Raw genomic sequence first — 15,686 nt, forward strand, 5'->3', positions numbered from 1 at the left:
TAACTGGTAGAGCAAACACGTTCTATGCTGTTTTATAACGTATGCAGGGGTTGATATGTATTTTCATATTGATGGCATAATAAAGTGTAACACAAAAAATTAAATCTATTTATTGCATTTTTGGGATACCCTTTGAGTATTCTCATATTGTGACCGACCCAGCGCCATCTTGTCACATTTGCGACGTACATCTTGATCCAGAATATGACGAGGACGAACAGGAAAAACGAATTAGGAATATAATATTTAGCGGACAAGATAAAAAAAGGTGGTAAGCTATATTAACTTATATGACATAGAATAAATTACCATTACGCCCCACGCAGCTGGTAAAGATTATAAAGTGGGTTTAAACATCTTGAGAAGGAAGCAGACTAACAGAGCAACTAGCTAGCTTGCGCTAGCACTAGTTTAGCTGCTTCGTCACTTTTTTGTAGTATGCTTAATACATCATAAATATACTTTAAAATACAATTAATGAGATTTTGGTTCTGTTTAAATATGTTAGATTTTATTTTCGTTTAGTTATGTATTTCAGTGAAAGAAGTATGCTATTGTAGTCAGCTAACTTGAGTTATTGCTAGCCCAATACTGCTCAACTGCATCTGTTTTATGCTAGGGTTGCCAGATAGATCAAAATCGGCCAGTTTGAAAGACTGTTTGTCATGTATGCTTGATGAACTTAATGTTTGAATGAAAAGGCTGATATTAAAAAATTCTGTCTTTTAAGTTTGTGACTTACTATTGTATGCCAGTTTGATGCCAGTTATTAAATCATAATTTTTGATAACTTCTACTATTGAACAATGATAGTCTGCAAATACAACAAGCCACGGCATTAAAAAACTGCAGAAAAAGTACAGAAGCCCAACCTAGATGATGTATACCAGTTTTTGGATCTGGAGATTAAGGCCAGACGAGCTTATATTGACTCTGGAGCCATTTTTATTTTTGCCCTAAGCAGATACACAAAGAAGTTACTACATTGGAGATACTAAAGTAAAAAAGGTTTTGTCTGCTTTATAGCCAAAGGAAGATCCAAACACCTTCATTCAGAAGAAAGGCCTGTCAAGTCCAGTCTTGGTGTTCGATGTCAGCAGATGCATCTTTCTATTGGTTTGATGCCAGTTACGTTTGAAAAAGAAAAGCTTCACGAGGGTCTTATTTTCTAAATGGCATATTACACTACATTTGACCTACACAAAATGCGTGGCCACCCTTCTGTCGTTCAGACAGAGCTTTTTCAGGATACAACTCACACGCGGGACATCACCACGACATGAATAGCATTAAAGTAATTTGTTGGAAGATAAACTGATTTTGCAGTTTGGCGTTTCTGTTCTTTGAATGAGTATTCTGATTGTGTTGTTAAAGAAACAGTTGTATTTCTAGTGCCTTTGTTTAATTTTTTTACACACATCTCAGTTTGTAAGTTGAATGAAACAATCGAAAAGTGAATTTGCTTTCATTCTTTTTAGTATTGAAATGAGAAAATAATTCTTTTGCAACAGCTTGTTTCAAGATTTATTTTCTGAATTTTAGTAGACAATACATTTTAATCAAGCTCCTAAATCCTAGTTTCTAGTTTTTTTTTGTCTTAAATTACTGCTCAAAATAAGTGTTTTTGCCTAATTTCAAAATTTAACCTATTTACTTAGATATTTTTACTTAAATCAAGACATCTTGTTAAGTAAAATTTACTAGCTGCACTGGCAGATAATTTGACTTATTTCTAGTCAATTTCTACTAAAAACAAATACTTTTTTCTAGAAGTAAGATGGTGGTTTTTTGCAGTGTGAAATTAACATCATACAAAATTTATCAAAAATGTATGTTGTATATAAGTAATAGTGGTGTCACGATTTGGACTTTAAATCGAAATCGATCGAAATTAAGTCACAGTCTCGAACTTCGAATTATTTATTATTATTTATTATTTATTACTCGCCAAGCGGAAAAAAAACACTTGTTGAAGTGCTGCGAGTCAACCTCCTCTAACAGCCGCTCAAAAGGTAGCATGGCAATTGCAGATGTAGGAGACCCATCGACAGAACTCGAATCCCCTCCTCTTTCACTGAAGTCGCTGGTTTGGAAGCAGTGTTAGAAATAAGGGGAAAAAAATGGTTGTCCTCCGGACAACCTGGCAAGTAAACTTGGTTGTTCTCCCCAATTTTTGGTTGTCCTTTGATACCAATATTCAACAGCAACGAAACCCACTCAGATGTCAGTACTTACATCTTTATTTCTTCTGTACATCTAAGAGCAACTGCCTCTTGTAATGGACATTTAAAAAACTCTTTAGATATTCAAAACAAACATTTTACTAAATATTGAAGCATCTGGTTACACAAAGTATTGCCAAAAAATTGAAAACTAAATCTTTTTGTGTTTTTGGAGACCTCTAGCGGTCACACCAGGTAGTGTTGTTCAACACGTATTTGAAAACCGGTAATCCTTTTTGAAAAGTACAGATGTACAAACAGAAAGGATTAGCTAGCATGCACAGACTTCGTTTGTCAGTCGAAAGAATTTCCTGCTACGTCTCAATTCAGAGTTTGCCAAATACTAACCCTTGAAACTTGAAAAATAGTCGAAAAATACCAAAATGTTGAACAAAAGATCAGGTTGTCACACGGACAACCACCAGGTTCATTTTGGTTGTCCTCCGTTAAATCTGGTTGACTCGGACAACCGGATAACCGCTTATGTCGAACGCTGTGAAATATTTTGGATTTCCACCAGTGAGTTATGTTGACAACGTTCGCGTTGTCGAAAAAAAACAACCAAGTGTTTGTAAGCTGTGCTATGTGCGTGTACCATATTCTCTCACTGGCAGCACGACTAACATGGCAGGGCATCTCCGCAGGCACCACAAAAACATAGATTTATTTATTTATCTGTTAAACCAGTGCTTCTCAAATAGTGGGGCGCATCCAGATTAGATGCCGGGGGGCGCGCGAATTAGCAGCGGCCTTAGGCACTGGTGCGCAAATTTAATGGGGGTCAGCGGTGACAGCGGCTCAGTGCTTGGAAAAATATCTGCGCCACTGTTTGTTTCTTATTATCTCTTATATCACAGAGTTTGTAATGGCCTTAAACAATGAACTGCAGGGACGGCGCTCCAAAGTGACGCTTTGACGCGTGGCGTTTTTTCGCGTCCGTGTGCACACTCGCATTGGTGCCCTTTGTTTAGTCACGAGGCGTTAAGCGCGCAAAATTTGTCCAGGTGTGTACGGGCCTTGAGAGTCAAAAAATCACCACACCACACACTGACCTGCCAGGACGTACACACCAAACACGCTCCAATATCCAATATAAGATCACTGCCCTTGTTTTATTTTTACATGTTCTGTTTGTGTTTTGACTGCACTTGCAGGTGGTGACATGGAAGTCAAGGACGAGAAGATAGATGACCTTGGACTTAAAATGGTTGACGTGGCGTGTGCAGGTGGTGACATGGAAGTCAAGGAAGAGAAGATAGATGACCTTGGACTTAAACTGGTTGACGTGGCGTGTGCAGATGGTGACATGAAAGTCAAGGAAGAGAAGATAGATGACCTTGGACTTAAACTGGTTGACGTGGCGTGTGTAGACGGTGACATGAAAGTCAAGGAAGAGAAGATAGATGACCTTGGACTTAAACTGGTTGACGTGGCGTATGCAGATGGTAACATAGAAGTCATGGACGAGAAGATAGATGACCTTGGACTTAAACTGGTTGACGTGCCAAATGCAGATGGTAACATAGAAGTCATGGACGAGAAGATAGATGACCTTGGACTTAAACTGGTTGACGTGGAGTATGCAGGTGGTGACATGAAAATCAAGGACGAGGATGATGATGCTCCTGTGACACCTTCGATGCCTCAAATGCAAAGCTCTCTGTCAAGTGACATGGATATCATGCCATACACACCTTCCCAAGTATTTGTATTCTTCCAATGAGCTTAAATGCCTACAATAGGCTCTTTAGGTTTCAAGCACATTCCCCTGATTTGATGTTTTTCTCTCTTTTCAAGGCCACTCCAAAGGTGATGGGTTTATCAAAGAGAGGAGCAAAGAGGAAAATGAATATGAGTGGCTACATTCTTTTCAGCAGCAAAATACGGCCTTTCGTCAAAGCTCGGCACCCAGACCTTTCGTTCGGAGAGCTGAGTCGATTAGTAGGCACAGAGTGGAGGAACCTCGAAGCTTCCAAAAAAGCAGTGTTTGAAGGTGTGTAGCTGATGAGCAAAATCAGACAGTTTAGTTGGTATGAATTACAAAAAATGTGAAAACAATGATTTGAAATATTTCAGAGTGTGCCGCAAAACTTGCGGAACAGCAAGAACCCGAGAAGCCACCCCAGGAGCAAGTTTCCACTCGAGCAGGTACAGCAGTGGGGGCACTGATGGGGGTAGTGCCTTCGCCTAGCACTATGGGAATGATAAACCAGACTATGCTACCCTTTTTTTGTGTATTTATATTGTCCTGTTTGTTTGTATTTTGACTACACATCAGTAGATATGTTTGCAATAATTACTAGGCCTTGTGACTTGTGGTCTACCTTTTTAAAGCTTTCTAAATCTCAATGACATGTTTTATATTTAGGGAAGATCTACAAATCTACAAAGAACTCCGAATACCTCACCCCTCTTCAGCAGAAGTTGAATGAGCTCTACGATTCAGTGCAAAACTTTACTGACCGCAGAGGTCGTTGTCTAAGCAAGATCTTCCACCATCTTCCAATTCATTCCGAGTTGCCCGACGATAACGCTGCAATCAAGAAACCCATTAACATTGAGCGCATCAGAAGCCATATGGCCACAGGCCGTTACCAAGACGTGGATGCTCTGGTAGAGGACTTTGCTCTCATGTTCAACAATGCTTGCATGTACAACGAGCCAGAGTCTCTGATATATCGAGATGCTTTAGTGCTGCATCGGGTTTTACTGGAGACACGAAAGCAGCAAGGAGGGGAAGACTCTGGGCCCCCAGCAGTGAGGCTTCTGGTGAGGGAGCTCATCAGGAACCTCTTTGTTTCTGTAATTAGCCACCAGGATGAGGAGCGTCGATGCTATAGTGACTCGCTGGCCGAGATTTTTGCTGTGGATCCTGCTGCCCCTGAGAAACCACCTCTCAACTTTGAAATAATCCAAATGAACGTGGAGCGTGGTCGCTACAGGAGGCTGGATGTCTTTCAGGAACACATGTTTGAAGTGTTGAAGAAGGCAAGGAGGCTACACAGGTATGACAACCTTTGAAAAAGGAATTAAAGAGGAGGTGGCATAGTGTTATGTTTGAACCCTGAAATGTGGCAGAAGGTTGAAAAGTTAAGGGGGCTGAATACTTTTCAAGGGCCTGTATAAGACTTCATTTTTTCAACAAATTTACATTTTAAAGAAATCTACGGCTAGAACAGTAGCATCTAGACCTAGTTTTTTGCATCAGTTTATGTAAAACACATGTCGGGAATATCCAAAAGAAGTTTGGTGGCCACCTGTGGCAAACTGTCAAATTTGGGGATTTTCACATTTCTGCACAGGACATATGAAGTGATATATATGGCAAGACATTGCAAACAACACTTTCTATGTTGCAAATGAAAATATTAATTATTTGCTTTTCAAAAAAATGTTGGGGTGGTCAGACTTTTTTGCCATGTAAGCTACTTTTTAAACGACCAAATCTTAAGGATCTATCTATATATACAGTGCAGACCTAAAGTAAAAAAAACAAGAAAAACATGCCCCTCTCACCCTCCGTGGGTGGTTTCTCCTCCATGCTGAGTCTCACGTGTGAATGAACCCAGACATGGAGACATGATTTCGGATGCTTTTGTGCTTTTTTTTAATTAAATAAATCTGATCTCTAAACATCCACTGTGAATTCCGAGCTTGTTAATGAGATAAACACAGACAGAAATGTAAAGGTATCTGCTGTAAATCCAAGTATTTTTACCCATGTCCCATCACGGGCTCCTTACCCCCAGGTGACCTAAACACATATAACAGTTGCTATGGAACTAAAACCCAGAAACGGAAAAGCAGCCATTTTAAAAAACAGTTTACTGAAATAATCACATGCAGCTCTGACCAGGTTGGCATATGTGGTAGGGGGAGAGCGGGGCCTGTAGCAGCTGCTCAGCCAGTAAGGGCGAGTCAGAATTGGGCGGCAAGAGCAGGGGCAGGTTGCACCTGTGGGCTAACGCCTAACAACGCCACTCGGGGCTTGAATAGCGTTTTTTTTTTTTTTAGGATTTGGATGTTGATTAGATCCTGAACAATAATCAAAGCAGCTCAAATACATACTAATGGTTCTCATGCTTTGTTTTTTTACAGGACAGACTCAAAGATATTTGAAGATGCAGTGGAGCTGCAGTACTTTTTAATCAAGATCAGGGATGAGTTATGCAAGAATGGAGAGATCCTAATGTCCACTGCACTCCGTTACACTTTGAAACACTTGCAAAGGGATGTAGATCGGGAAAAAAGAGAGAAAATTCCCAGAGAGATTGAGGAGGATAAGAAGAAAGCAGAAGAGGAACAGGAGAAAAACAAAGGTAGTAGATTTATTATTCATGCATGAAAACACAGGAATCTCTTGTGCTAAAATGTATCTGAAATGTTTCTGCAGATAACAAAGAGGGAACAACCCATTATGTACAAAGAGATCCCTGGAAACCAAATCCTCATCTCAATTATGTAAAGGAATGCTCCTTTGACAACATCACCTACAGCGTGGGAGAATTTGTCTATGTGGAGCCATCAGAAGTGTACTTCAAGCCTCACATTGTCTGCATTGATCGTCTGTGGGAAGACAGCGCTGGTAACCCTCAAAGGACTGTTTGTCACAGATATATGTGACATGGCATTACATGTAGAGCACCAGAGTGTCACTGCTACAATAACCGAGCTTCTTATTTATAATAGATTGATAGAATTTATGCCAGACTCAGTCCAAAAGAAGGTGTACACGAACCCACTACATAAAAAAAGCACAGTGTCAAGAATACACAAGTTAAGAAGCAGTGTTAGGAAAATTACAATAGTTCATAAAAAAATACATTAATTAAAAGAGTGTTAATTCTGAGGGACAAACGGCTCACTAGCACTCGCCCTCCTTGGCTTATTTAAAAGCACCCTAAGGGCCTCATTGTACACCACCTGCAGCTTTCTCATACTGGTACTTTTATAGTTTGTCCACAGATGAGCTGTATACAGAGGAGGACAAAATGCTTTAAATAACACCACCTCGACTCCTTCTTTACACATACCAAACTTGAGAGAAAGAGTGTTGTCTTGGCCATATACACTATGACACTGCCTGTAGATATCTGCATCATCTGACAAGTCTTCTGAAATGACATGCCCAAGATACTTTATCTTATTAGTTCACACGAGCACAGCATTTGATAGGTCAAAACCAGGGAAATTGTGATTTTAGTGTTCTTTTGTCCGAGAAATCATAATCAAACTTTTTTGTGCATTTAATGTGATGTCATTATCAAGCTCATAAGCCGAACAGATGTTAAGGAATTGAAGACCAGCAGTACTTGGACTCAACACAACTAGATCGTCAGCATACATCAAATGGTTGACAATGAGATCTTCAGCCACACAAGTGTGAACAACAAGTACTTTAGGTTTGAGAGACAGTTCATCCACATAAAGTTAAAAAGAATAGGAGAGAGAATGGTGTATTTAAAATGTCTGAAACCCTATTTTCCTCATTTGACCTGCATTGTTTGTTGAGCATACCAATATGCCAGAATACACACAACACATTTAGGTACACATCTCTCCGCCAGTTTTATCATACAAACTCTGTAATCCTGTCCAGCAGGATTATCTCATAGAGTTTTGATAGAAAACTGGCCAGAGCTATCAGTCTGTAATTTTCAGAGCAACCAATTTTTCCAGCTTTGTTTTTATCCCTGCTACTAACATAAGAGTTATCAAATCAAATCAAATCAAACTTTATTTATAAAGCACTTTTCATATATAAATATAACACAAAGTGCTTTACATTAAAACACAACAAAATATAAAAACAAGCATTGACGATTTAAAAATAAATAAAATAAAAATAAATAAATAAATGGGGCCCCCCTCCCCGTACCTAGCCCCCCACTCCTTTCACACCTCCCACCCCCTAAGTGATGGCAAAGGACAATGAGAAATAGGCTGAGCACAAAAAGAGGATGCTGGAAACGCTAATAATTGGAACCTCCCCCTCCGTGAACAGCCGCATAGACAGCCAAATGCAGCTTCACAGGCGGGGACCGTTCCACCACAGCTAAGTGGTGATGCAGGTCCCCATCTAGAGCTGCAGTGGCTGAACAGCAGCCGACCCAGAAGGAGGGGTTCCAGCTGAGGAAGCACCGGAAATAAAAATGAGAATAAACAAGTAAAAATATTGATAAAAACAATAAAACATTAAAATAAGGTAAATTAAAATAACGCGTTAAAATCAGATTCAAGTTCATAAAACAAGTTAAAATGGATAGATAAATTAATAAAATAAAAAGTACATATAAATAATTAAATAACTGAATAAATACTTAAAAGTAGTAAAAAATTAGCTAAAAGCCAGGTTAAAGAGATGTGTCTTGAGCCTTTTCTTAAAAGCATTAATATTCTCTGCGGCTCTCAGGTCATCTGGCAGACTGTTCCATAAACGGGGACCATAGTGCTGAAATGCAGCTTCTCCATAGGTTTTAGTTTTTACAGTTGGAATGGTTAACAGACCAGTGCCAGAGGATCTCAGGGTCCGTGAGGGTTCATACTTTACTAAAAGATCTGATAAATAAGAAGGCGCAAGACCGTTAAGACATTTAAAAACTGTTAAAAGTATCTTAAAATCAATCCTGAAGCATATGGGGAGCCAATGCAGGGATTTCAAAATTGGGGTGATGTGAGCTCGCCTCCTGGTCTTTGTAAGAACTCGTGTGGCAGAGTTCTGGAGAAGCTGAAGGTTCCTAATGTTGGTTTTTGGAAGACCAGAAAGCAGGGCGTTACAGTAATCAACTTTACTCATGATAAAAGCATGCATTAGCATCTCCATATTAGCAAGAGAGAGTAGTGGGCGGACTCTAGCCAGATTTTTGAGATGATAGAAACCAGTTTTAACCACCTGTTTTATATGGGGGATAAAAGTTAGCTTATCATAGAGTCTGGTTAAAATCCATGAACATTAAAGCTGTAAAACACATGGCAAGTAGTGGGATTACCCTTGCACTGGCAAACTTTACATGCTCAGATACCCCACCAAGTCCAGTAGCTTTGTTGTTTGACAGTTTGGAGAAAGCTTGGTGGACATTATGGACATTATTATACTTGTTTGTTTTCAGCCATTGTTTAAGAGCTGTTTGGAACAAACCAGTCCTGCAGACCTTAGTTATTGTTGTTTTGGATGTTGTTATAACACAGCCATGGAATCAGCTCTCATTGCCTGGTCCTTTTTACAAATAAAACTTATTTCATACATTTCTAAATGCAATTGCTTCTCTAGGAGAAATATTAGTTAATAATTTATCTGAATGTACAGTGTACATCGACACTACATCTTCTGAGAGTGCTCCAATCCAAATATGAGGAATTTTCATGGTTGTAACCTGACTTCAAAGGTAAACTCAGCATTTGCATCTTAAAAGAAATATGATCAGCAAATGATGGCTCATAAAAATGTTCATAGTAGTCAGAGACGCATGAGCATCAGCTGTTGTGACACAATGGTCTAACCAGGAAGTTGAATGCCATGCTTCACTGATGTGTGTACCCTTTCTTCAGGCAGCAACATTTGAGTTAAGTGTATTCTGCTGTATATTTTGAAATGAATCTATTGTTGTTCCTTGAAGGTGTGATGTGGCTCTATGGCTGCTGGTTGAAGCGGCCAAGTGAAACTATTCACTTGGCTTCACAAACATTTCTGGAAAAAGAAGTCTTCAAGAGCTGCTACTGCAGCAGAGTGCCCATCAGTAAAGTTCTCGGCAAATGTGTGGTTCTTTCTGTGAAGGTTAGACACCCCCCAAAAAGGTTTCATATGACAATAGAACTGTAGTGAATTTAGGTGTCTTTTTGTGATTCACGTAGGATTACTTCAAAATGCAACCTGAGGGCTTCAAACCTGCAGATGTGTATGTCTGTAAGTCCCGCTATGGTAGTGGAGCCAGGTCCTTCAAGACAATTAAAGTTTGGACCTTGCCACAGAGTCCAGTAAAGTTGGTGCCCCGGGTGGTGCCTCTGCCTGTCGTTTATGCCTCCAGATTTACCAAACCGGACCTGGACAAAGCGTCCTTCTCTCATGCAAACCCCGGCAGTTTTGAAGACAAGGTGAGGTGAAGCACCTGCTTGATTTGATTGTTGTTTGTTGCAGTTAAATGAGATCAACCTTTCTTACAGATGCTTGACATATTTAGTAAACCTTTAAGATTCTGCTGACTTGAGTCAGTGTAAACAAAAGCTATATTTACTATCAAAACTACACGTATGCCACTATTTTTAGGTGTTAACACATGTTGAGCTGTTTCATGAAGTCTCTGTTGTCCGGACTCTTCCTTAGTAATTAAAACCTTGATTTGCTGGAAAAAATAAAATCTGGATGTTTGTGCTTGAGAACTCATATGCTAACATTTAATTCTGGCAGCAAAGAACTCTATTTCAAATTAGAAACTGTCAAGATTTGAATGTTTGTGAATGTTCAACATTTCAGGAGCGAGAGGATGTTCCCATGGAGATAAATGAAGGCGAGCCAGGCTGCCAGTACTTTGAACAGTTATGCTACAATAACATGTGGTTTAAACTTGGAGACTGCGTTTACATCCAGTCACATGGATTGTCAAAGCCCCGGGTTGCCAGGTTGGTGAAAATAAATATATAGTCAAGAAAAACCTCTGAACAAGAAATAGGTTTTGAGAAATGTCAGTGTTGCAAGTACAATTTTTAATTTGTGATCCCTCATGCAGTTTTACTAACTTGTCTACAGAATTGAGAAGCTGTGGTTGCAGAATGGAACCACCTTCTTCTTTGGACCTATTTTCATTCATCCTGAGGAAACGGAGCACGAACCCACAAAGATGTTTTACAAGAGAGAGGTTTTTCTAAGTCACCTGGAGGAAACCTTGCCCATGACTTGTGTCCTAGGTACGGCACAGCCATATAGCCGTCTCTGAATGTGGGCCTTCAAACGTTATTGATAAAAAAAAAAGTGCTTTTCATGTTGTCAAAGAGCTTTACAAACGAAAGCCAAACATAGGCACAACATTTTGAAATTAAAGCCAACCTCCTCCCCCACCCACCATTGACATTCACCCATACACCCCAAGACCCCAACATAAAGAATGCAGGCATGAAAACAGGGCTGGAACTGTAAGAGGAACTTCTAGCTTGGCTCTACTGTGAGGAAACATTATAATGAAGCCCTGGGGCCAAAATCGTGTCATTAAAAAAAATCTATTTTCCAACTGACTTGGTAACGACCCTTGTTGTTTTTCCAGGCAAATGTATGGTGTCCTCCTTTAAGGAGTACCTGTCATGCAGACCTACAGAATACTCCGAGGAGGACATCCTGCTGTGTGAGAGCAGCTACATTGAGACAGAGAAACAAGTGAAAAAGTTAGAGGGTCTGAAGCGCTTCTCATATTCTGCCAAAGTGGTGGAGGATGAGATTTACAATTTCAGGTTTGGAAAGTCAAAAGGAACTTCTCTGATCTAAACTGAATCAGATCCTTCTTTTACCATCTTGTTTTGGTGTTTTGTGTAGGAAACTCAATGTACCACAGAAGGAAGCTTCACCCTTTTTGGACAAGAAGATAGATGAGCTGGAACTTAAATTGGCAGACATGGACGAGGATGATGATGCTCCTGTGACACCTGCAATGCCTCAAATGCAAAGCTCTCTGTCAAGTGACATGGATATCATGCCATACACACCTTCCCAAGTATTTGTATTCTTCCAATGACCTTAAATGCCTACAATCTTGTGCTCTTTAGGTTTCAAGCACATTCCCCTGATTTGATGTTTTTCTCTCTTTTCAAGGCCACTCCAGAGGTGATGGGTTTATCAAAGAGAGGAGCAAAGAGGAAAATGAATATCAGTGGCTACATTTTTTTCAGCAGCAAAATGCGGGCTGTCTTCAAAGCTCGGCACCCAGACCTTTCGTTCGGAGAGCTGAGTCGATTAGTAGGCACAGAGTGGAGGAACCTCGAAGCTTCCAAAAAAGCAGAGTATGAAGGTGTGTAATTGATGAGCAAAATCAGACAGTGTAGCTTTGTTGGTATGAATTACAATAAATGTGAAAACAATGGCTTAAAATATTTCAGAGCGTGCCGCAAAACTTGTGGAACAGCAAGAACCCGAGAGCCCAGCCCAGGAGCAAGCTTCCCCTCGAGCAGGTACCCCTGTGGGGGCACTGATGAGGGTAGATGAGCTTGAACTTAAACTGGCTGACATGGAGGATGGACATGATGACAAGGAAGACATGGACAAGGATGATGATGCTCCTGTGACACCTTCAATGCCTGAATTACAAAGCTCTCTGTCAAGTGACATGGACATCATGCCATACACAGAGGAAGACTTCAGCCCACCGCCAGTGGGTCGTCGGGTCATGGAGCTCCTCAGGAAACTCTATGTTTCTGTAATGAGCCACCAGAGCAAGAAGCACCGATGCTATAGTGACTTTCTGGCTGAGATTCCTGCTGTGGATCCTGCTGCCCCTGAGAAACCACCTCTCAACTTTGAAATAATCCGAATGAACCTGGAGCGTGGTCGCTACAGGAGGCTGGACGTCTTTCAGGAACACATGTTTGAAGTGTTGAAGAAGGCAAGGAGGCTACACAGGTATGACAACCTTTGAAAAAGGAATTAAAGAGGAGGTGGCATAGTGTTATGTTTGAACCCTGAAATGTGGCAGAAGGTTGAAAAGTTAAGGGGGCTGAATACTTTTCAAGGTTCTGTATAAGACTTCTTTTTTTCAACAAATTTACATTTTAAAGAAATCTACGGCTAGAACAGTAGCATGTAGACCTAGTTTTTTGCATCAGTTTAGGTAAAACAGGCCCAAAACACTAGTTGGGAATATCCAAATGAAGTTTGGTGGCTATCTGTAGCAAACTGTCAAATTTGGGGATTTTCACATTTCTGAACAGGACATATTAAGTGATATATATGGCAAGACATTGCAAACAACACTTTTTTATGTTGCAAATGAAAATTTTAATTGTTTGCTTTTCAAAAAAATATTTGTTGCTTTCAAAAATGTATTTTTTTCTTTTTGCTTTCTAAAAATATTTTTTACGTTTGCAACACAAACGTTTTCAGATGCGTTGTGTCTCATATCGCTTTCTTTTGCTTTCATAGTTTGTGTTCATAAGTTTCAGTGTAGCACAGGGGTAGTCACATTTTTTTGGCATGTAAACTACTTTTCAGACGACCAAATCTTAAAGATCTACCTATATATAAATGGTAAATGGCGTATCCTTGTATAGCGCTTTTTTTACCTACGAGGACAAAGTGCTTTTACAGTCACAGTCCCATTCACCCATGCACACACAGATTCACACACTGGTGGCTGCTACGCTGCCAAACGTAAAAGGTGGGGTTTCAGTGTCTTGCCCAAGGACATTTCGACTCATGGGTGTGCAAGGCAGGAGTTGAACTTGCAATCTTACGATCATGGGTCGACCGCCCTACCGCTGCACCACGGCCATATACAGTGCAGACCAAAAGTAAAAAATAAAATACACGCCCCTCTCACCCTCCGCGGGTGGTTTCTCCTCCAAGATCGGGTCCTCCACCAGAGGCCTGGGAGCTTGAGGGTCCTGCACAGTATCTTAGCTGTTCCTAGCACTTTTCTGGACTGAGAGGTCTGAGGTCTTTCCAGGTATCTGTTGTAGCCACTCCTCCAGCTTGGGGGTTACTGCCCCGAGTGCTCCAATTACCACATGCACCACTGTCACCTTCACTTTCCAGGCTTTCTCCAGTTCTTCTCTGAGTCCCTGGTATTTCTCCAGTTTCTCATGTTCCTTCTTCCTGATGTTCCCATTGCTTGGCACTGCCACATCCACCACAACGGCTTTCCTCTGTTCTTTATCCACCACTACAATGTCTGGTTGGTTCGCCATTACCATTCTATCAGTCTGGATCTGGAAGTCCCACAGGATCTTTGCCCTTTCATACTTTCGGGGGTGTTTCCCATTTTGACCTTGGGGTTTCCAGTCAATATTCTGCACACATGTTCCTGTATATTATTCCAGCCACTTGATTGTGGCGCTCCATGTATTCTGTCCCTGCCAGCATCTTACATCCTGCAGTTATGTGCTGGATTGTTTCAGGCGCCACTTTGCACAGCCTACACCTTGGGTCTTGTCTGGTGTGGTAGATCTGAGCCTCTATCGCTCTGGTGCTCAGGGCTTGTTCCTGAGCTGCCAGGATGAGTGCTTCAGTGCTGTCCTGTAGGCCAGCCCTTTCTAGCCATTGGTAGGACTTCTTGATATCAGCCACTTCAGTTATAGTCCGGTGGTACATCACATGCAGGGGTTTGTCTTCCCATGAGGATCTGTCCTCCCATGAGGATCTGTCCTCTGGCACTGTATCCTCTGCTCTCCATTGGCTGAGACATTTACTGAGCACATTGTCAGTTGGGGCCTTGAGCTTGATGTATTCATGCATCTTGGATGTTTCATCCTGGATAGTGGCTTCCGCACTCCTTAGTCCTCGGCCTCCTTCCTTGCGGCTAGCATACAGTCTCAGGGTGCGGGATTTGGAATGGAACCCTCCATGAATCGTTCATTTCGTGTTTTAACATCTGTGGTCTGTATCTCGTCCTTTGGCCATCTTATTATTCCTGCAGGATATCTGATAACTGGCAGTGTGTAGCTGTTTATTGCCCGGGTCTTGTTCTTGCCATGGAGCTAGCTTCTCAGGACTTGCCTTACTCATAGGAGGTAATTTAGCTGTTGCAGCTTTTCTTTTTTGCCTGCTCTAATGAACAATTGTTTAATAATAATAATAATAATAATAATACATTTTATTTAAAAGCGCCTTTCAAAACACCCAAGGTCACTGTACAAAGTTAGAGGTAAAACACAATAAAATCACAAGTTAAAATCAATAAATAAATTGGATTCATTAGTAAAATCAGCTGACAGAAAATGAGAAACTGTGTTCCGGAAATGCATGCTTAAACAGATAGGTTTTGAGTCTGGATTTAAAGATCAGAAAGGAGTCAGTGTTACGGAGGTCTGGGGGGAGAGAGTTCCAGAGTTGGGGAGCAGAGCGACTGAAGGCACGGCTCCCCATGGTGACCATACGGGCCGGAGGGACAGAGAGCTGAAGGGAGGAAGAAGACCGAAGAGAGCGAGAGGGAGTGTTAACATGGAGGAGATTAGAGAGATAGGAGGGAGCCAGGCTATGGAGGGCTTTAAAAGTGTAGAGAAGGATCTTGAACTTAATCCTAAAGGCTACTGGAAGCCAGTGCAGTTGCTGGAGAACGGGAGTGATGTGATGGAAGGAGGGGGTTCTGGTGATGATGCGGGCAGCTGAATTCTGGACTAACTGAAGCTTACTTAGAGTTTTGTTGGGAAGACCAAAGAGAAGAGCATTGCAATAGTCGAGACGAGAAGTGACCAGACTATGAACTAAAATGGAGGCGGAGTGGATGGTGAGGGAGGGGCGGAGTCGATTAATATTACGTAGATGATAGT

General features: G+C 41.0%; 1 protein-coding gene across 7 annotated transcripts in view; it reads left to right on the forward strand.

The window, feature by feature from the left end:
* Nucleotides 1-15,686, forward strand: part of LOC144981282 (uncharacterized) — an 84,976-nt gene that overhangs the window by 9,560 nt on the left and 59,730 nt on the right. For all 7 annotated transcript variants that reach the window (XR_013652856.1, XR_013652860.1, XR_013652857.1 and 4 more), the window contains exons 12-25: nt 3,377-3,924; nt 4,020-4,215; nt 4,299-4,370; nt 4,591-5,227; nt 6,321-6,541; nt 6,616-6,807; nt 9,839-9,996; nt 10,074-10,313; nt 10,693-10,838; nt 10,966-11,123; nt 11,477-11,660; nt 11,743-11,920; nt 12,019-12,214; nt 12,303-12,822. Coding sequence is in view for 4 of the 7 variants with exons in the window: in XM_078939803.1 (XP_078795929.1) it covers nt 3,377-3,924; nt 4,020-4,215; nt 4,299-4,370; nt 4,591-5,227; nt 6,321-6,541; nt 6,616-6,807; nt 9,839-9,996; nt 10,074-10,313; nt 10,693-10,838; nt 10,966-11,123; nt 11,477-11,660; nt 11,743-11,920; nt 12,019-12,214; nt 12,303-12,822 (3,646 nt within the window). In the remaining 3 variants the exon portion in view is untranslated. The remainder of the gene's footprint in view (nt 1-3,376; nt 3,925-4,019; nt 4,216-4,298; nt 4,371-4,590; nt 5,228-6,320; nt 6,542-6,615; nt 6,808-9,838; nt 9,997-10,073; nt 10,314-10,692; nt 10,839-10,965; nt 11,124-11,476; nt 11,661-11,742; nt 11,921-12,018; nt 12,215-12,302; nt 12,823-15,686) is intronic.

Source organism: Oryzias latipes, chromosome 2 (genome assembly GCF_053564925.1).
Source record: "Oryzias latipes strain Hd-rR chromosome 2, Olatipes_Hd-rR_3.1".
Classification (NCBI taxonomy): domain Eukaryota; kingdom Metazoa; phylum Chordata; class Actinopteri; order Beloniformes; family Adrianichthyidae; genus Oryzias; species Oryzias latipes.